General features: G+C 43.7%; 1 protein-coding gene across 1 annotated transcript in view; it reads left to right on the forward strand.

The window, feature by feature from the left end:
* Nucleotides 1–22915, forward strand: part of eys (eyes shut homolog) — a gene marked incomplete at its 3' end in the record, with an annotated part of 180883 nt that overhangs the window by 108458 nt on the left and 49510 nt on the right. The window contains exons 14-20 of the mRNA XM_042317175.1: nt 1771–1884; nt 7751–7873; nt 12602–12715; nt 13821–14054; nt 14692–14814; nt 17965–18078; nt 21945–22058. Coding sequence (XP_042173109.1) covers nt 1771–1884; nt 7751–7873; nt 12602–12715; nt 13821–14054; nt 14692–14814; nt 17965–18078; nt 21945–22058 — 936 coding nt within the window. The remainder of the gene's footprint in view (nt 1–1770; nt 1885–7750; nt 7874–12601; nt 12716–13820; nt 14055–14691; nt 14815–17964; nt 18079–21944; nt 22059–22915) is intronic.

A 22915-nucleotide genomic window follows, 5' to 3' on the forward strand; every position in this document is an offset into this window, starting at 1 on the left:
ACAGGAGTCATTTAACCCAACCCCTCTGAATCAGAGAGGTGCAGGAGTTATTTAACCTTCTGAATCAGAGAGGTGGAGGAGTCATTTAACCCAACTCCTCTGAATCAGAGAGGTGCAGGAGTTATTTAACCCAACCCCTCTGAATCAGAGAGGTGCAGGAGTCATTTAACCCAACCCCTCTGAATCAGAGAAGTACAGGAGTCATTTAACCCAACCCCTCTGAATCAGAGAGGTGCAGGAGTCATTTAACCCAACCCCTCTGAATCAGAGAGGTGCAGGAGTTATTTAACCCAACCCCTATGAATCAGTCGCAGGGGCTTGCCTTAATAGACATCCACGTCATCAGCTAAGTCCAGTAATGTAATAATGATCTTCCATTGAAATGTGTAGGTTCTACATTACAGCAGCATTGTGTTTCTGGGGAAAGAACTGATACTTATGATCCCCATAGGTGCTTGTTATGGTGCAAGGCTTCGATAGAATGGCACCCTGCCTGCCCTATCGAACATTGGGCCAAACACTCTCTCTCTCTCTCTCTCTCTCTCTCTCTCTCTCTCTCTCTCTCTCTCTCTCTCTCTCTCTCTCTCTCTCTCTCTCTCTCTCTCGCTCTCTCTCGCTCTCTCTCCACATTCACTTCAGTCAATGAGTTAGTTAGTCATCTCACCACTGCTTTCCCTGCCTACACACCTTATTGACGATATTGAACAAGGCAGGGAGGTGTTTGTGTGATCACAAACCTGTGTGTGTCCCTATCTGTGCCTGTCTGTGTGTTTCCTGCGTCTCTTGGAATGGAGGAGGTGAGGTTAGTGTTCGACCAGATCACAGGATCTGGCCTGTTTAATGGTATATATCAGATCACAGGATCTGGCCTGTTTAATGTTACATATCAGATTACAGGATCTGGCCTGTTTAATGTTATATATCAGATCACAGGATCTGGCCTGTTTAATGTTATATATCAGATCACAGGATCTGGCCTGTTTAATGTTATATATCAGATCACAGGATCTGGCCTGTTTAATGTTACATATCAGATCACAGGATCTGGCCTGTTTAATGTTATATATCAGATCACAGGATCTGGCCTGTTTAATGTTATATATCAGATCACAGGATCTGGCCTGTTTAATGTTACATAACAGATCACAGGATCTGGCCTGTTTAATGTTACATAACAGATCACAGGATCTGGCCTGTTTAATGTTACATATCAGATCATACCACAGGATCTGGCCTGTTTAATGTTACATATCAGATCATACCACAGGATCTGGCCTGTTTAATGATCATACCACAGGATCTGGCCTGTTTAATGTTACATACCAGATCACAGGATCTGGCCTGTTTTAATGTTACATATCAGATCACAGAATCTGACCTGTTTAATGTTATATATTAGATCATATCACAGGATCTGGCCTGTTTAATGTTATATATCAAAGAGCCAATTAATGCCTCATATTAACAATGATTAAGCCACACACACACACACACACACACACACACACACACACACACACACACACACACACACACACACACACACACACACGCAGATACACATACTCGCACACGCAAACACACACACACTGGATCAGAAACAGCTTTATAAAAGCAGCTTCAGAGTGGGGAAACAAAGACATACACATCTTAATTGGCTGACAGATAAAACTAACCAAAGAGATTCACTAATGATCCTGTGTGTGTGTGTGTGTGTGTGTGTGTGTGTGTGTGTGTGTGTGTGTGTGTGTGTGTGCTTCTCTCATGCAGGCTTTGGTGGGCCGTTCTGTGAGGTGAATCTGAACGACTGCAAGTCGATGCCGTGCCAGAACGGAGCTGTGTGTGTGGACGGTGTTGACCTGTATCACTGCTTCTGTCCAGCTGGTAAGAGCCAGTCTGTGTTCCACATGGCACCCTATTCCCTGTACAGCAACAAGGTAACCTATTGGTAAGAGCCAGTCTGTGTTCCACATGGCACCCTATTCCCTGTACAGCAACAAGGTAACCTATTGTTAAGAGCCAGTCTGTGTTCCACATGGCACCCTATTCCCTGTACAGCAACAAGGTAACCTATTGTTAAGAGCCAGTCTGTGTTCCACATGGCACCCTATTCCCTGTACAGCAACAAGGTAACCTATTGGTAAGAGCCAGTCTGTGTTCCACATGGCACCCTATTCCCTGTACAGCAACAAGGTAACCTATTGGTAAGAGCCAGTCTGTGTTCCACATGGCACCCTATTCCCTGTACAGCAACAAGGGTAAGAGCCAGTCTGTGTTCCACATGGCACCCTATTCCCTGTACAGCAACAAGGTAACCTATTGTCTAAGAGCCAGTCTGTGTTCCACATGGCACCCTATTCCCTGTACAGCAACAAGGTAACCTATTGGTAAGAGCCAGTCTGTGTTCCACATGGCACCCTATTCCCTGTACAGCAACAAACAAGGTGGCACCTATTGGTAGAGCCAGCCAGCACCCTATTCTACAGCAACAAGGTAACCTATTGTTCAGTCACATGGCACCCTATTCCCTGTACAGCAACAAGGTAACCTATTGTTAAGAGCCAGTCTGTGTTCCACATGGCACCCTATTCCCTGTACAGCAACAAGGTAACCTATTGTTAAGAGCCAGTCTGTGTTCCACATGGCACCCTATTCCCTGTACAGCAACAAGGTAACCTATTGTTAAGAGCCAGTCTGTGTTCCACATGGCACCCTATTCCCTGTACAGCAACAAGGTAACCTATTGGTAAGAGCCAGTCTGTGTTCCACATGGCACCCTATTCCCTGTACAGCAACAAGGTACCCTATTGGTAAGAGCCAGTCTGTGTTCCACATGGCACCCTATTCCCTGTACAGCAACAAGGTAACCTATTGCAATTGAGGAAATTATTGTGATTTAAAATACCAATACAAAAATGGATGTAGAAAAATAAAATACAAAATAAATTGTGCTGCAGGCCACCTGATTTGTCATCTCCAAGGCAGTACATTAATGTAGCACTAAATGAATGATAGGTTATATCACAGCCTGTGCATTATCACTGAATGAACATATACGCATACAACCACTGCCGAGGTGCAAATCAAATAATCATAAAAAATAACCTTTTTAACTAAGAGCTCAACTGATTATTACTGGGTGTTTTCAGGCCATTAAGTTATATCAGCACACATCTAACTTTCAACAAGATGAAAGGTTAATACCATGAAGGACAGCGAGCTGTAGGTTTCTACTAGTTAAACCAGATGAAAGGTTACTAGTTAAACCAGATGAAAGGTTAATACCAGTCTGTGTTCCACAGCTGTAGGTTTCTACTAGTTAAACCAGATAAAGGTTAATACCATGAAGGCCAGCTGTAGGTTTCTACAGTTAAACCAGATGAAAGGTTAATACCATGAAGGAAGCGAGCTGTAGGTTTCTACTAGTTAAACCAGATGAAAGGTTAATACCATGAAGGACAGCGAGCTGTAGGTTTCTACTAGTTAAACCAGATGAAAGGTTAATACCATGAAGGACACCTTTTTAAGCTGTAGGTTTCTACTAGTTAAACCAGATGAAAGGTTAATACCATGAAGGACAGCGAGCTGTAGGTTTCTACTAGTTAAACCAGATGAAAGGTTATACCATGAAGGACAGCGAGCTGTAGGTTTCTACTAGTTAAACCAGATGAAAGGTTAATACCATGAAGGACACGAGCTGTAGGTTTCTACTAGTTAAACCAGATGAAAGGTTAATACCATGAAGGACAGCGAGCTGTAGGTTTCTACTAGTTAAACCAGATGAAAGGTTAATACCATGAAGGACAGCGAGCTGTAGGTTTCTACTAGTTAAACCAGATGAAAGGTTAATACCATGAAGGACAGCTGTGCTGTAGGTTTCTACTAGTTAAACCAGATGAAAGGTTAATACCATGAAGAACAGCGAGCTGTAGGTTTCTACTAGTTAAACCAGATGAAAGGTTAATACCATGAAGGACAGCGAGCTGTAGATTTCTACTAGTTAAACCAGATGAAAGGTTAATACCATGAAGGACAGCGAGCTGTAGGTTTCTACTAGTTAAACCAGATGAAAGGTTAATGCCATGAAGGACAGCGAGCTGTAGGTTTCTACTAGTTAAACCAGATGAAAGGTTAATACCATGAAGGACAGCGAGCTGTAGGTTTCTACTAGTTAAACCAGATGAAAGCATGAAGGACAGCGAGCTGTAGGTTTCTACTAGTTAAACCAGATGAAAGGTTAATACCATGAAGGACAGCGAGCTGTAGGTTTCTACTAGTTAAACCAGATGAAAGGTTAATACCATGAAGGACAGCGAGCTGTAGGTTTCTACTAGTTAAACCAGATGAAAGGTTAATACCATGAAGAACAGCGAGCTGTAGGTTTCTACTAGTTAAACCAGATGAAAGGTTAATACCATGAAGGACACGAGCTGTAGGTTTCTACTAGTTAAACCAGATGAAAGGTTAATACCATGAAGGAACAGCGAGCTGTAGGTTTCTACTAGTTAAACCAGATGAAAGGTTAATACCATGAAGGACAGCGAGCTGTAGGTTTCTACTAGTTAAACCAGATGAAAGGTTAATACCATGAAGGACAGCGAGCTGTAGGTTTCTACTAGTTAAACCAGATGAAAGGTTAATACCATGAAGGACAGCGAGCTGTAGGTTTCTACTAGTTAAACCAGATGAAAGGTTAATACCATGAAGGACAGCGAGCTGTAGGTTTCTACTAGTTAAACCAGATGAAAGGTTAATACCATGAAGGACAGCGAGCTGTAGGTTTCTACTAGTTAAACCAGATGAAAGGTTAATACCATGAAGGACAGCGAGCTGTAGGTTTCTACTAGTTAAACCAGATGAAAGGTTAATACCATGAAGGACAGCGAGCTGTAGGTTTCTACTAGTTAAACCAGATGAAAGGTTAATACCATGAAGGACAGCGAGCTGTAGGTTTCTACTAGTTAAACCAGATGAAAGGTTAATACCATGAAGGACAGCGAGCTGTAGGTTTCTACTAGTTAAACCAGATGAAAGGTTAATACCATGAAGGACAGCGAGCTGTAGGTTTCTACTAGTTAAACCAGATGAAAGGTTAATACCATGAAGGACAGTGAGCTGTAGGTTTCTACTAGTTAAACCAGATGAAAGGTTAATACCATGAAGGACAGCGAGCTGTAGGTTTCTACTAGTTAAACCAGATGAAAGGTTAATACCATGAAGGACAGCGAGCTGTAGGTTTCTACTAGTTAAACCAGATGAAAGGTTAATACCATGAAGGACAGCGAGCTGTAGGTTTCTACTAGTTAAACCAGATGAAAGGTTAATACCATGAAGGACAGCGAGCTGTAGGTTTCTACTAGTTAAACCAGATGAAAGGTTAATACCATGAAGGACAGAGCTGTAGGTTTCTACTAGTTAAACCAGATGAAAGGTTAATACCATGAAGGACAGCGAGCTGTAGGTTTCTACTAGTTAAACCAGATGAAAGGTTAATACCATGAAGGACAGCGAGCTGTAGGTTTCTACTAGTTAAACCAGATGAAAGGTTAATACCATGAAGGACAGCGAGCTGTAGGTTTCTACTAGTTAAACCAGATGAAAGGTTAATACCATGAAGGACAGCGAGCTGTAGGTTTCTACTAGTTAAACCAGATGAAAGGTTAATACCATGAAGGACAGCGAGCTGTAGGTTTCTACTAGTTAAACCAGATGAAAGGTTAATACCATGAAGGACAGCGAGCTGTAGGTTTCTACTAGTTAAACCAGATGAAAGGTTAATACCATGAAGGACAGCGAGCTGTAGGTTTCTACTAGTTAAACCAGATGAAAGGTTAATACCATGAAGGACAGCGAGCTGTAGGTTTCTACTAGTTAAACCAGATGAAAGGTTAATACCATGAAGGACAGTGAGCTGTAGGTTTCTACTAGTTAAACCAGATGAAAGGTTAATACCATGAAGGACAGATGAGCTGTAGGTTTCTACTAGTTAAACCAGATGAAAGGTTAATACCATGAAGACAGCGAGCTGTAGGTTTCTACTAGTTAAACCAGATGAAAGGTTAATACCATGAAGGACAGCGAGCTGTAGGTTTCTACTAGTTAAACCAGATGAAAGGTTAATACCATGAAGGACAGCGAGCTGTAGGTTTCTACTAGTTAAACCAGATGAAAGGTTAATACCATGAAGGACAGCGAGCTGTAGGTTTCTACTAGTTAAACCAGATGAAAGGTTAATACCATGAAGGACAGCGAGCTGTAGGTTTCTACTAGTTAAACCAGATGAAAGGTTAATACCATGAAGGACAGCGAGCTGTAGGTTTCTACTAGTTAAACCAGATGAAAGGTTAATACCATGAAGTGAAGGACAGCGAGCTGTAGGTTTCTACTCCTTTTCTCTGACATTTTCTGCTCCCATAAACGTATTCCACTGCATGGTCACGCTACAAAATGACTATCATTAGCACTGTCACAGGCCGTGGTTGCAGAGGTACCCATGACTAATGCCAGGCTATCAGCACCATCGGTGCAGGGCAAATTCTCATCATTCCTCACTACTGACCAGAACTCAAGTTCCAAATGGTACCCTATTCCGTATACAGTGCACTACTTTTGACCAGGGCCCTATGAGCTCTAGTCAAAAGTAGTTCATCATGTAAGGAATAAGGTGCCATTTATGACTCACCCATCCATGGAACCAATTTCCATCTCTCTCCTTGTCATAAAACTTGACAATTATCCTTTGTCCATTAATAATGCATAACAGTCCTCGGCCCAAATCAAGGTTTAATCAGAGGTATGTCTCACAGGTAGGACATCGACGACACAGCCAATAAATTATTGGCAAAATTGCCTGATATTTATGCCCCTTCTCCCCTCTCCACTTATAACATAATGACATAAATGGCGCCGACCAATTTATGACAGGAATTAGGCATTTAAGTGTGAAGATGGCTTGATGAGATCATAGAGGTAAAATACTGTACAGTAAATGTTTATTTTCCAGGATATCTCATCTTTAAAAAGCAGGATAAATACACCCACAACTGCAAAAACAAACTAATCACTTGTTTTACATGACCTGTAATGACATGTTTATCATAGGACTGGTTCTGTGCTACCATTTCTAACTGACTGAGTAAAAACATGGCCTCGTTTTTTACTTGGTGTCTCCATTTGATGCTTAACTTTGCCTTTGAGTTGGTTTGAAAGTCTGATCTACTACGCCATCCAACTGTATGTGATAGTGAGATGTAATCTCCTACTGTATGTGATAGTGAGATATTATCTCCAACTGTATGTGATAGTGAGATGTTATCTCCTACTGTATGTGATAGTGAGATGTAATCTCCTACTGTATGTGATAGTGAGATGTAATCTCCTACTGTATGTGATAGTGAGATATTATCTCCAACTGTATGTGATAGTGAGATGTTATCTCCTACTGTATGTGATAGTGAGATGTTATCTCCAACTGTATGTGATAGTGAGATATTATCTCCAACTGTGTGTGATAGTGAGATGTTATCTCCAACTGTATGTGATAGTGAGATATTATCTCCAAATGTATGTGATAGTGAGATGTTATCTCCTACTGTATGTGATAGTGAGATGTAATCTCCTACTGTATGTGATAGTGAGATGTAATCTTCTACTGTATGTGATAGTGAGATGTTACCTCCTACTGTATGTGATAGTGAGATGTTATCTCCAAATGTATGTGATAGTGAGATGTTATCTCCTCCTGATATAGGGTTTCAGGGGCTGAACTGTGAAATCAACTATGATGAATGTGTTTATGGATTCTGCGCCAACAATTCCACATGTGTTGACCTGGTTGCCGACTATGGATGCATCTGCCCAGTGGGGTTTGTTGGTAAGAGATGAATGTTATCATTCTTATTAAATCATAAATAATCTATGTCCGGGAAACCGTCCCTCACTGCATATGGTCTGTAATAACCACAAATGTCTTCAGTATTCTGGTCATGTCTGTGGGTTAAAAAACAGCACTATATATCAACCCATCAACCTAATGGTGATAATATTTGAGGAGTAGAGGCCTAAAGATTGTCAGAGTTGTCACTGTAAGCTGTTTGCTAATTGACTGACTCAAGAGCATATTAACTGGAGTACTGGAAGTGCATAGAAGGGGATTAGAGATCAGTCCTGGGTTCAAATACTATTTGAAATCATTTCACACACGTTCTCTATTCTTGATTGAGCGATAGACCAATAGAATAGTCCTAAACTGTAAGTCCCGCCCATCTGAGTGTCTTCTCTAGCCTGCCTGGAGTGACAAGTATTTAAAATATTTCAAATACTTTTTGAACCCAGGTCTGTTAGAGCCATCTTTATTCCTGCTCCCGGGGGGGGAGACTAGAGAGTAAAGGGCCTCAGACTAAGATGTTAATACTCTTACAATCCTGTGTGGAGTACGGATGATCTCTGACGGACATATATTCAGACCCCAACACTTACAGTACATCTAGTTCATGTTTATTCTGCATTCCATCCTTTCATTCAAGTTTCAAGTTTATTATTAGACGTATGTACAGGATACACATGGTGATACACCGTCCAATTAAATGCCTACTTGCAGGCTCCTTCTGGACAACGCAACAACAATAAGAAATAATATAAGATACGAATAGGAACGTAATGTAAATGACTCCATTATAAATGTTTTTGTGGGCAAGTGGTTAAATTGTGCAGTATTTAGCAGTCTGGTAGAAGTAATTGAGTGCATGTGTGCTGAGGTATGGAGAGTCGGTGCAGGTTGTGTGCTGAGGTGTGGAGAGTCGGTGCAGGTTGTGTGCTGAGGTGTGGAGAGTCGGTGCAGGTTGTGTGCAGGTTGTGTGCTGAGGTGTGGAGAGTCGGTGCAGGTTGTGTGCTGAGGTGTGGAGAGTCGGTGCAGGTTGTGTGTGCAGGTGAGGTGTGGAGAGTCGGTGCAGGTTGTGTGCTGAGGTGTGGAGAGTGCGTGTGCAGGTTGTGTGCTGAGGTGTGGAGAGTCGGTGTGCTGAGGTGTGGAGAGTCGGGTGCAGGTTGTGTGCTGAGGTGTGAGAGTCGGTGCAGTCGAGTCGGTGCAGGTTGTGTGCTGTGCAGGTTGTGTGCTGAGGTGTGGAGAGTCGGTGCAGGTTGTGTGCTGAGGTGTGGAGAGTCGGTGAGTCGGTGCAGGTTGTGTGCTGAGGTGTGGAGAGTCGGTGCAGGTTGTGTGCTGAGGTGTGGAGAGTCGGTGCAGGTTGTGTGCTGAGGTGTGGAGAGTCGGTGCAGGTTGTGTGCTGAGGTGTGGAGAGTCGGTGCAGGTTGAGGTGTGCTGCAGGTTGTGTGTGAGGTGTGGAGAGCCGGTGCAGGTTGTGTGCTGAGGTGTGGAGAGTCGGTGCAGGTTGTGTGCTGAGGTGTGGAGAGTCAGTGCAGGTTGTATTCTAAAAAATATTGGAAAAATGTAATAATGGGATTTTATTTACTAACAATTTCAAGCCCTGATGTTTCAAGTAGATGTCTTGGATTGGTGGGAACACGGCCCCAGTGATGTACTGGGCCGTCTTCACCACCCGCTGAAGGGCCACGGTCCCAGTGATGTACTGGGCCGTCTTCACCACCCGCTGAAGGGCCTTGCGGATGTGGATGGAGCAATTTCCTTACAAGGCCATGATGCAACTGGTCAGGACGCTCTCGATGGTGCAGTGGTATTATTTGGAGAGGACCCGGGGTGGCATGCCGGATTTATTTTGTCGCCATACAAAGTAGAGGCACTAATGCGCCCTCTTGACCAGAGTGGTGGTGTTGTTGTTCCATGTCAAGTCCTCGGTGATGTGGACGCAGTAGAACTTAAAGCTGCCGACTCTCTCTACTGCAGTCCTGTATGATGTGGATCGGGACGTGTTCCCTCCTTTGCTCACTGAAGTCCACAATCATCTGCTTTTTTTTTCCTTACGTTGAGATAGTTTTTTGTCCTGGCACCACAATGCCAGTTCACTTACCTCCTCCCAATAGGGTGACTGGTTGTTGTTGGTTATCAGGCCTGCAGCCCTGGCGTTGACATTAAACCAGATGATGGAGTTGGCGTCGTGCAAAGCCACACAGTCGTGGGTGAACAGGGTGTACAACAGAGGGCTGAGGAAACACCGCTGGGGTGCCCTGTGCTTAGTCAGTGTGGAAGAGGTGTTGTGCCCTGGTGTCCAGACCCAGGGCTCTGAGCTTGGTGTCGAGCCTGGAGGGAACAGCTGTGTTGAATGCTGAACTGTAGTCTATGAACAGCATTCTCACATAGGGGTTCCTGTTGTCCAGATGTGTTAGAGCTGTTTGAATAGCGATGAAAATGGCATCTTCCATGGATCTGTTCATTGTGTCTGGTATGATGGCCTTGACGTGGGCCATGACCAACCTCTCAAAGCGTTTTTTCTGGGCACTGGGACGATGGTGGTCTCCTTGTAGCAAGTGGGGAGTACAGCCTGGGACAGGGACAGGTTGAAGATGTCCACCAGCTGGTCTGCACGCACTCTGAGGTTTGTGAGTATTCACTCTTTTGAGAGTTTTCCTTACGTCGGCCTTGGAGAACAAAAGCGCCTGGTCGTCTGGAGCAGAGAGAAAAGGCCTGGATGACTCGGTATTGTCTGCTTGGAAGGGAGGCTTCAGGGGCATCATAAAGCTGGATTTGCCTTTCTAGTCCTTGATAGCCTGTAGTCCTTGATAGCCTGTAGTCCTTGATAGCCTGCAGTCCTTGATAGCCTGTAGTCCTTGATAGTCTGCAGTCCTTGATAGCCTGTAGTCCTTGATAGCCTGTTGTCCTTGATAGCCTGTAGTCCTTGATAGCCTCCAGTCCTTGATAGCCTGCAGTTCTTGATAGCTTGTAGTCCTTGATAGCCTGTAGTCCTTGATAGCCTGTAGTCCTTGATAGCCTGTAGTCCTTGATATCCGGTAGTCCTTGATAGCCTGCAGTCCTTGATAGCCTACAGTTCTTGATAGCCTGCAGTCCTTGATAGCCTACAGTCCTTGATAGCCTGCACTCCTTGATAGCTTGTAGTCCTTGACACAAGCGTCACAAGTCAGAGTTGTGTTTTTTTTCCATCTAATAGATTTGCGGCACTCGTACCTGCTTGCCTTGTATTCATTGCGTGCTACCGAGTCGTCTGGGTTCGTTCTGCTGACATTGAATGCTGCATTACGGGCTCTCAGCACGATATGATTTATCCGTACCGTTCATCCAGGGTTTTTGGTTGGGGCATGTCCGGTTTGTTATTGTGGGTACAACGTCATCAAACACATTTCCTAATGAAGCCTTTGACTGATGATGTATATTCCTCAATGTTGATGGATGAGTCCTGCGGGGATGAATCTTTGAACATATTTCAATCAGTATTAACAGAACAGTCCTGCAGCATTAGGTCTGCCCCCTCTGTCCAGCGCCTCACTATTCTCGGAGTTGGCGGTTCCCTCTTGAGATGCTGCTTGTAGGCGGGGAGTAGGGACAGAGAGACGCGATCTAATTGGCAGAAGTGGGTGCGGGGGATGGTTTTGTACATGTCACAGATGTTTGTGTACACATGGTCCAGCATGTTGTTTCCTCTCGTGGGGCAGGAGACATGTCGATGATGTTTTGGAATAAGTTTGTTTAAAATCTCACGCAACAATAAAGCTGTGATAATAACAAATGAATCCAGCTTATTTTCAAATTAACACATACTGTACACTCTTCTCCCTGAGACGGAGACAGTCGACTAAATATTTGACATTCAAACCTTTACATTCAGCTTCATTTCAATTGAGCAGATACACAGTACTGCAGTCATTTAGTCTCCCCTCTCTGTAATGTAAATGGCAGAATGTAGACAGCAGATACACAGTACTGCAGTCATTTAGTCTCCCCTCTCTGTGATGTAAACGGCAGAATGTAGACAGCAGATACACAGTGCTGCAGTCATTTAGTCTCCCCTCTCTGTAATGTAAATGGCAGAATGTAGACAGCAGATACACAGTGCTGCAGTCATTTAGTCTCCCCTCTCTGTGATGTAAACGGCAGAATGTAGACAGCAGATACACAGTGCTGCAGTCATTTAGTCTCCCCTCTCTGTGATGTAAATGGCAGAATGTAGACAGCAGATACACAGTCATTTGCTGTGATGTGCAGTCATACACAGTGCTGCAGTCTCTCCCCTCTCTGTGATGTAAACGGCAGAATGGCAGAGATGTAAATGACAGCAGATACACAGTGCTGCAGTCATTTAGTCTCCCCTCTCTGTGATGTAAATGGCGACAGCAGAATGCTAGTCATTTAGTCTCCCCTCTCTGTGATGCAGAATGTAGATAGACAGTACTGCAGTCATTAAGTCTCCCCTCTCTGTGATGTAAATGGCAGAATGTAGACAGCAGATACACAGTGCTGCAGTCATTTAGTCTCCCCTCTCTGTGATGTAAATTGCAGAATGTAGACAGCAGATACACAGTACTGCAGTCATTTAGTCTCCATGAACACTGTCACAATGTTGATGGGATATTGTTTGTGCACATTGGTTCTGTTGTACAGTACTGATGGAATATTAGTTGTGCACAGTGGTTTTGTTGTATTTGTCCTTCTGAACATCTTTTTGTTTGACTTTTCCAGGTAAAAACTGCTCTACACCTGTTATTGAATGTGCGTCAGGAGATAGGACAAAATGCAAAAATGGCGGCACCTGTTATATTTTTGCCGGAGTGGTTCACTGCACTTGTCCACCAGGTAAAGTTTGTCCCCTTATCAGATACTGCACTGTACTGTGAACTACAGTTTACTCTGAGAAAATAAGGTCCTACCTAGAACCAGAACCCTAACCCTTCTGGTTCTTCTTTAAAACCTTTTCTTCAGAAGGACCTCCTTCGTTCCAAGGTTCCATCTACAACCTCTTATCCCTCTAACCCTTTAGAACCATTTTCTCTAAAGTAGGTAACAAAAGACCTGTATCTGGGTGATTTAATCCTGTTGATATATCGTTATCTGGCTCTGCTGAAGTTACATTAAACCACAAAACACCTAGTTTAAAATTTCCTGCATTGGAGGAAAGTTATCCTGCAACAGCGTGATCAAATTAAGATCTTATATCTGAAATCCATTGAAGTCAAATTAGTATTATGCCTCCATCTTTGTACACAATCATTGTTAAGCAATTTATTCAATTTATAGACCCTCCGGTTGTTTTTAGATGCTCTTGTTGTTTATTCTACAATAATCCCTTTTGTAAAATCAGTAGTAAAAGGCTGAGTCCTAAATGGCCCCATATGGCTCTGGTCAAAAAGTAGTGTAGGGAATAGGGTGTCATTTGGGATGCCGGCAAAGAGGCTATGTTATTGTTATTGATTACTCTGTGTGCACTCTGTTATTACCAAACCAAACCTAATTTAAATAACATCCACTGGATCATAATAGAGAGTAGTCGACCAAAGCCATGCATTACTTGAATGAGTGTCTAATTATAAATGTAGGAAAACACAAACACCCCTTAATACCTATATGTAGGTTGGTGGTTGGACTATATTTACAAATCCTATTTCCTAGTATTTCCACTGTGTAAGGCCCTCTATTTCCTACTATTTCCACTGTCTAAGGGCCTCTATTTCCTAGTATTTCCACTGCCTAAGGGCCTCTATCTAACTGTGAAAAATATAACATATGTAAAGCAGAAATCATAAAATAAAAATGTCTTACAATGACAGGAGCATCTTGAGAAATGACAATTTAAGCCTGTGTATCAGAAGAGGTGTGGGTAGAAGAATAGAACACAGAACACAGCTGTTATTCAACACACAGACATCAATCAGCTCTTTGATCCAAACCCCAATGCATACAGGATGGGGAGCCGATGACTGCTCTGCACCCGTGAACCAGTGTGTGTTGAATCCCTGTGACCCGGAGGGGACCCTGTTCTGTGAAGAGCTGCCGAACGGCTTCAAATGCGTCTGCCAACACGGGTACATGGGGCGGCTGTGCGAAATCCCCATAAGTCACTGCGTCGATGGGCTGTGTCATCGCGGATCAAAGTGTGTGGATCTACCGAGAGGATTCAAGTGCCATTGTTTACCCGGTAAGCTAATCACCAGGAACAAAGAAACAGGGCGTGTGATTTTAATGGGGTGTGTGTGCGTGCTTGGCATGTGCGTTGCCCTGTAAGACATTGGCTCCTTGTTACTGAAACCTGTGGTAATGTTTATATTTATTTCAGGGTCTTGTCCCTGCATTTAGGATGACTGAATACTAAAAGGAGAAATAAGAATGCAGCGTTTCCTCAACCTCTCCTCAAGTACCTCTGGCTGCCCCACTTATTTCCTTACTGAAACAAGAACACCTGATTGAATTGATAAAATTAGTAGTTGACCAATTGAATCAGGTGTGTTAGTGGGTTAAGTTAACCAGTTGATGGGAGCCAATAACAAGGTGTGTTAATATGTTAACCATTTGATCGGAGCCAATGAAAGGTGTGTTAGTGGGTTAAGGAAGCAATAGAAAATATGTGTTAGTGGGTTAAGGAGCCAATAGCATCCCAGAGAGATGAGTAAAGTTTGATAAAGAGGTGTTTGGAATTGGGTTAAGGTCACTCTGAATTGCCAGTATAACATTCTCTGATTTTAACAAAAAGAAACACATTATTACATTCTCAAAGTGATACCCTCATAATTCCAGCCCTTAATTCAGAGGGTCTCATTCGTCTTTTCTTTATTCAGGTTTAACGGGACAATTCTGTGACGTGAACATAGATGACTGTGAAGAGCAGCCGTGCGGTGTTCTGAGTATTTGCAAAGACACCGTCAACGGCTACAATTGTTTCTGTGCACCTGGATTCATTGGTGAGTAGCTACGTTGTCAACAGGGGATGTCAGGGCCCCTTTGCTCGTAATTCCATCGACTGTTTGTCTTTTGGTGTCAAAGACCTCAAGCCTCCCTATGTAGGTTGGTATTGTTAAACACTTATTTACCTTCCACATGTCATACGGCAGTTCCATTACACACTTCTCTCAGAAGCATTCAGTTCCTCTTCTCTCAGTAGCATTCAGTCTCTCAGTAGCATGCAGTTCCTCTTCTCTCAGTAGCATGCAGTTCCTCTTCTCTCAGTAGCATTCAGTTCCTCTTCTCTCAGTAGAATTCAGTCTCTCAGTAGCATTCAGTCTCTCAGTAGCATTCAGTTCCTCTTCTCTCAGTAGCATTCAGTCTCTCAGTAGCATTCAGTTCCTCTTCTCTCAGTAGCATTCAGTCTCTCAGTAGCATTCAGTTCCTCTTCTCTCAGTAGCATTCAGTCTCTCAGTAGCATTCAGTTCCTCTTCTCTCAGTAGCATTCAGTCTCTCAGTAGCATTCAGTTCCTCTTCTCTCAGTAGCATTCAGTCTCTCAGTAGCATTCCGTCTCTCAGTAGCATTCAGTTCCTCTTCTCTCAGTAGCATTCAGTTCCTCTTCTCTCAGTAGCATTCAGTCTCTCAGTAGCATTCAGTCTCTCAGTAGCATTTAGTCTCTCAGTAGCATTCAGTCTCTCAGTAGCATTCCGTCTTTCAGTAGCATTCCGTTCCTCTTCTCTCAGTAGCATTCAGTCTCTTAGTAGCATTCAGTTCCTCTTCTCTCAGTAGCATTCAGTCTCTCAGTAGCATTCAGTCTCTCAGTAGCATTCAGTTCCTCTTCTCTCAGTAGCATTCAGTCTCTCAGTAGCATTCCGTCTCTCAGTAGCATTCAGTTCCTCTTCTCTCAGTAGCATTCAGTTCCTCTTCTCTCAGTAGCATTCAGTCTCTCAGTAGCATTCAGTCTCTCAGTAGCATTGTCTCTCAGTAGCATTCAGTTCCTCTTCTCTCAGTAGCATTCAGTCTCTCAGTAGCATTCAGTCTCTCAGTAGCATTCAGTCTCTCAGTAGCATTCAGTCTCTCAGTAGCATTCAGTCTCTCAGTAGCATTCAGTCTCTCAGTAGCATTTAGTCTCTCAGTAGCATTCAGTCTCTCAGTAGCATTCCGTCTTTCAGTAGCATTCCGTTCCTCTTCTCTCAGTAGCATTCAGTCTCTTAGTAGCATTCAGTTCCTCTTCTCTCAGTAGCATTCAGTCTCTCAGTAGCATTCAGTCTCTCAGTAGCATTCTGTTCCTCTTCTCTCAGTATCATTCAGTCTCTCAGTAGCATTCAGTCTCTCAGTAGCATTCAGTTCCTCTTCTCTCAGTAGCATTCAGTCTCAGTAGCATTCAGTCTCTCCGTAGCATTCAGTCTCTCCGTAGCATTCAGTTCCTCTTCTCTCAGTAGCATTCAGTCTCTCAGTAGCATTCAGTCTCTCAGTAGCATTCAGTTCCTCTTCTCTCAGTAGCATTCAGTCCTCTCTCAGTAGCATTCAGTCTCTCAGTAGCATTCAGTCTCTCAGTAGCATTCAGTTCCTCTTCTCTCAGTAGCATTCAGTTCAGTAGCATTCTTCTCTCAGTAGCATTCAGTCTCTCAGTAGCATTCAGTCTCTTCTCTCTTCTCTCAGTAGCATTCAGTCTCTCAGTAGCATTCAGTCAGTAGCATTCTTCTCTCAGTAGCATTCAGTTCCTCTTCTCTCAGTAGCATTCAGTCTCTCAGTAGCATTCAGTTCCTCTTCTCTCAGTAGCATTCAGTCTCTCAGTAGCATTCAGTTCTCTCTCAGTAGCATTCAGTCTTCTCTCAGTAGCATTCAGTTCCTCTTCTCTCAGTAGCATTCAGTCTCTCAGTAGCATTCAGTCTCTCAGTAGCATTCAGTCTCAGTAGCATGCAGTTCCTCTTCTCTCAGTAGCATTCAGTCTCTCAGTAGCATTCAGTTTCTCATCTCTCAGTAGCATTCAGTTTCTCATCTCTCAGTAGCATTCAGTCTCTCAGTAGCATTCAGTTCCTCTTCTCTCAGTATCATTCAGTCTCAGTCAGTCTTTGAGCATTCAGTCTCTCAGTAGCATTTCATCTCTCAGTAGCATTCAGTCTCTCAGTAGCATTCAGTCAGTCTCTCAGTCATTCAGTCTCCTCTTCTCTCAGTAGCATTCAGTCTCTTCAGTTCCTCTCTCTCAGTAGCATTCAGTCTCTCAGTAGCATTCAGTTTCCTAGCATTCTCTCTCAGTAGCATTCAGTCTCTCAGTATTCAGTCTCTCAGTAGCATTCAGTCTCTCTCAGTAGCAGTCTCTCAGTAGCATTCCATTTCCTATAGCATTCACTTCCATTTTATCTCTCAGTAGCATTCAGTTTCCCAGTAGCATTCTCCCCTTCTCCCCTAGCATTCAGTCTCCTAGCATTCCCCCACCTCTCAGTAGCATTCATTTCCCCTACCTCTCTCCATTCAGTTCCTCTACCTCTCTAGCATTCTTCCATTTCAGTAGCATTCTCTCCCCCCTTCCATAGCATTCCCCCTTCTCTCCTCATTCCCTTCCAGTCCTCCCATTCCCCTACCTCTCCTCCCCCCTTCCTCCCCTTCATTTCCGGCTCTCCTATAACCTTCCATTTCCCCCTACCTCTCCTCCCTCTTCCCCTTCCATTTCCTCTAGCTCTCCCCTTCCATTTCCCCTACCTCTCCTCCCCTTCCCCCTACCTCTCCTCCCCTTCCCCCTACCTCCCCTTCCCATTTCCCCCTACCTCTCCTCCCCTTCCATTTCCCCCTACCTCCTCCCCTTCCATTTCCCCCCCCTACCTCTCCTCCCCTTCCATTTCCCCCTACCTCTCCTCCCCTTCCATTTCCCCCTACCTCTCCTCCCCTTCCTCTCTCCATTCCTCTTCCCCCTTTCCTCTCTTCCTCACATCATTAAGGAAGCTTATTTGATTAAAGGGGGCCTTTTTATTTATGTCTCAAAAACTGGCAGATGCTTCTGTGTATGTGCTGTGTGTGTCTGTGTGAGTCTGTGTGTGCTGTGTGTGTCTGTGTGAGTCTGTGTGTGCTGTGTGTGTGTGTCTGTGTGTGTGCAGAGTGTGTGCGTGTGTCTGTATGTAGACTATGCATGTGTGGACCTTCATGCAGTGAACCTCTCCTGTTTTTCCAGGTAATAACTGTGAGGTGGAGGTAAACGAGTGTCTGAGCCAGCCCTGCCACAACGGAGCTTCCTGCTCTGATGAGCTCAACGCATTCAGCTGCTTATGCCCAATCGGAGTCACAGGTACACACACACACACCGCACGCACGCACACCACACACACGTACATTTGTACTGTAACCCTTATGGTTGTTGTCATGAGAAACACATGTGACATCACAGGACGTTGACTGTAGGAGTTGACAAGGCAGCACAAATAGATCTGGGACGAAAATGTCATCATTAATACTTAAACCCCTTAAATCATTTTAAATACCTTACCTTAAAGTATGTTTCTAAGATGTAAGATATAGAACAGGGCTCTCCAAACCTGTTCCTGTAGATATACCCTCCTGAAGGTTAACTCCAACCCTGTTCCTGGAGAGATACTTTATGATAAAAATATACACAAACGTTTGTCTCTACATTAACTAACATATTCCTCTCAATTGTACATTTTTTGCTTGACTCGTTATGACATTATAACAACTTACATCTGGTTCCACCGTAACGTTTTGTCAGCCATCTTTTTTGAAGAATGACACAAGTCAAGGGTGGCTCGCGTTGTTACGTTCGTTAGAATGAGGAGACCAAAGTGCAGCGTGGTAGGTGAACATCTTACTTTATTAAAAATGAACACCGAAAAACAACAAAATCCAAAACAAACGTAAAGTTCTGCAGGCTACACAGCACCGATACAAAATCAAGATCCCACAATCTAAGGTGGGATAAGGGCTGCCTAAGTATGATCCCCAATCAGAGACAACGATAAACAGCTGCCTCTGATTGGGAACCATATTAGGCCAACAAAGAAATAGAAACATAGATTTGCCCACCCAAGTCACACCCTGACCTAACCAAATAGAGAATAAACAAGGCTCTCTAAGGTCAGGGCGTGACACGTGTCAAAAATCGTCATTGGAACCACTCAATATGATTGGTCATATAAAAACCTTGGGACCCAAATGCAAAATGACTGCAATGAAGCTGGGTCTGGAGCAATGAAGCCGTGTCTGGAGCAATGAAGCCGTGTCTGGAGCAATGAAGCCGTGTCTGGAGCAATGAAGCCGTGTCTGGAGCAATGAAGCCGGGTCTGGAGCAATGAAGCCGGGTCTGGAGCAATGAAGCCGTGTCTGGAGCCATGAAGCCGGGTCTGGAGCCATGAAGCCGGGTCTGGAGCCATGAAGCCGGGTCTGGAGCAATGAAGCCGGGTCTGGAGCAATGAAGCTGGGTCTGGAGCAATGAAGCCGGGTCTGGAGCCATGAAGCCGGGTCTGGAGCCATGAAGCCGGGTCTGGAGCCATGAAGCCGGGTCTGGAGCCATGAAGCCGGGTCTGGAGCATTGAAGCCGGGTCTGGAGCATTGAAGCCGGGTCTGGAGCCATGAAGCCGGGTCTGGAGCCATGAAGCTGTGTCTGGAGCCATGAAGCCATGTCGCTGGGTACCTCTAAGTCCCGCGGGGCAAGTTTGCAACTTTTAAAGGAGGAACCACTGTACCCTCCTGTAAGTTTGGGAGGCTGTATATGCTGTAATGCACTATGTACAGTTGAAGTCGGAAGTTTACATACACTTAGGTTGGAGTCATTAAAACTCAGTTTTCAACCACAAATTTCTTGTTAACAAACTCTAGTTTTGGCAAGTCAGTTAGGACATCTACTTTGTGCATGACACAAGTAATTTTTCCAACAATTGTTTACAGAGAGATTATTTCACTTATAATTCACTGTATCACAATTCCAGTGGGTCAGAAGTTTACATACACTAAGTTGACTGTGCCTTTTAAACAGCTTGGAAAATTCCAGAAAATGTCATGGTTTTAGAAGCATCTGATAGGCTAATTGACATAATTTGAGTCAATTAGAGGTGTACCTGTGGATGTATTTCAAGGCTTACCTTCAAACCAGTGCCTCTTTGCTTGACATCATAGGAAAATCAATAGAAATCAGCCAATAGCTCAGAAAAGATTGTAGACCTCCACAGGTCTGGTTCATCCTCGGGAGCAATTTCCAAACACCTGAAGGTACCATGTTCATCTGTACAAACAATAGTACACAAGTATAAACACCATGGGCCTCGCATCCGTCATACCGCTCAGGAAGGAGACACATTCTGTCTCCTAGAGATGAATGTACTTTGCTGCGAAAAGTCCAAATCAATCCCAGAACAACAGCAAAGGACCTTGTGAAGATGCTGTAGGGAACAGGTATAAAAGTATCTATGTCCACAATAAAACAAGTCCTATATCGACACAACCTGAAAGGCCGCTCAGCAAGGAAGAAGCCACTGCTCCAAAACCACCATTTAAAAAAGCCAGACTACGGTTTGCAACTGCACATGGGGACAATTTTTGGAAAAGACTGTCCTCTGGTCTGATGAAACAAAAATAGAACTGTTTGGCCATAATGACCATTGTTATGTTTGGGGGAACAAGTGGGAGGCTTGCAAGCTGAAGAACACCATCCCAAACATGAAGCATGGGGATGGCGCTTTGCTGCAGGAGGGACTGGTGCACTTCAGAAAATAGATGGCATCATGAGGCAGGAATATTATGTGGATATATTGAAGAAACATCTCAAGACATCAGTCAGTTAAAGTTAAAGCTTGGTCAAATGGGTCTTCCAAATGGACAATGACCCCAAGCATACGTCCAAAGTTGACCCCAAGCATACTTCCAAAAAATGTCTTCAGGACAACAAAGTTAAGGTACTGGAGTGGCCATCACAAAGCCCTGACCTCAATCCTATCGAAGATTTGTGGGCAGAACTGAAACTGCGTGTGCCGAGCAAGGAGGCCTACACACCTGACTTAGTTACTCCAGCTCTGTCATTCACCCAACTTATTGTGGGAACACAACACCAGTTGTGATCACGTAGCAGTTCAATAACAGAAACACCACTGACACCAGTTGTGATCACGTAGCAGTTCAATAACTGAAACACCACTGACACCAGTTGTGACCACGTAGCAGTTCAATAACAGAAACACCACTGACACCAGTTGTGATCACGTAGCAGTTCAATAACAGAAACACCACTGACACCAGTTGTGATCACGTAGCAGTTCAATAACAGAAACACCACTGACACCAGTTGTGAAGCAGTTCAATAACTGAAACACCACTGACTCCAGTTGTGACCACAGCAGTGACACCACTGACACCAGTTGTGACCGTAGCAGTTCAATAACAGAAACACCACTGACACCAGTTGTGATCACGTAGCAGTTCAATAACAGAAACACCACTGACACCAGTTGTGACCACGTAGCAGTTCAATAACAGAAACACCACCAACACCTTTGTTGAGGTCTGTTTTACGAAGTGAAGTCAAGCAAAGTCAATTCAAACAATATAACTTGACAGCCTATAGCAATCTACTGTGTAATTAGCTATGCTAATATTCCTATATGCATGTAAATTAATGCTGTCCTGTACGAGAGGTGTACAACCATTATAACTATGTCAATGTTCATTATGTTCAATACACTGGGTTGTGTTCCAAATGGCACCCTATTCCCTTATTGTGCATTATGTTTGACCAGAGCCCCGGTTAGCTTATCACTGCTCTGGTCAAAAGTAGTGCACTATAAGGGAATAGGGTGCCATTTGGGACCGTGCTGGGTCATGTAAGGTCATATTGAAAACATAAGGGATAATTTATCTAATGTCAGACGAGAGGTCTCTCTATTATTTCTCAGTTCATTTCAATCTGAATTGTTAGGAAATTGTCTGAGTTAACTAGATGAATATATGCAAATCGAGGGATCCATATTTTAGTAACCCATCTTGAACTGAGTTTCTCTCTTTTATTTTTAGAGTTCAGAAGGTGGATAGCTCGGAGGCTTTTAAGATTTCACTTGCAAAGGGGATTCTTTAACACTTGGTTTATAATTGGTAGGAATGGGAGTTTTCATGAAACTGTTCCTTCCTCTTTCATTTGGTCTTTCCCTACAGGTGACTACTGTGAAATCAACATTGATGAGTGTCTGTCAGGGCCATGCAGACACAATAGCACGTGTTTGGACCTGGCCAATGGCTATGAATGTGTCTGTCTACCCGGCTTTACTGGTCAGTGTATCTAACTTACTGAATTTTAATGAATTAATGCATACTGAACTAAACAAGCATTGACAATATAACCTACTGAATATGAATCCTGTAGCTTTATCTTAGCAAACTATAGTAGGCTCTATTCACTCTAATCTGCATAGCCATATTCATGCTTTACCATAGCCTCACTGGTAGATGCTTCCAGTTTTCACCAAGAAAATCCTTCACACAGAAGTTTGTGTCCGTGGGCGGTATCATCTACAGACAAAGATGTCTGTGGAGTTTGATTGTTTTCCAGTGTATGTCTTCAACAACGTGCTGCTTAGGTACACTGGCAACCACAGTCTATGTTTTGAACTCTAGTGTTGCTAGGCAGCGGTGGAACAATGGAAATAGATTCCTATGGGTGAAACACCTTAATGAAATAGATCTGCCAACCCCAGGGGAGAAGAGTGAGTAAAGGGATGTTTACATGCCTGTAGTCTGGACAAAGCACATCACACGTCGACAGCGTCCCAAACGGCACCCTGTTCCCTACATAGTGCTGGACCCTGGTAGTGCGCCGTATAAGGAATAGGATACCATTTGGGATGCAACCATTTGTTGTGTTCTCTGACTAACTGATGAGGAGTGAAGACAGAAGATACACAGTTAGTTACTGCTCCATGGGCTCATTAGATCCTGTTTCCTGTGTCCAACCGAAGAGATTATTAACTGTCCTGGTTTGCATCCCAAATGGCACCTTGATCCCTTCATAGTGCACTGCTTTTGGACCCATATGCCTCTGGTCAAAAGTAGTGCACTATATATGGAATAGGGTGCCATTTGGGACATAGGCCTGCTACTAGCCTCACTGACCCCTAAAAACATGACTT

The sequence above is a fragment of the Oncorhynchus tshawytscha genome, unplaced genomic scaffold (genome assembly GCF_018296145.1).
Source record: "Oncorhynchus tshawytscha isolate Ot180627B unplaced genomic scaffold, Otsh_v2.0 Un_contig_7265_pilon_pilon, whole genome shotgun sequence".
In the NCBI taxonomy this organism is placed as follows: domain Eukaryota; kingdom Metazoa; phylum Chordata; class Actinopteri; order Salmoniformes; family Salmonidae; genus Oncorhynchus; species Oncorhynchus tshawytscha.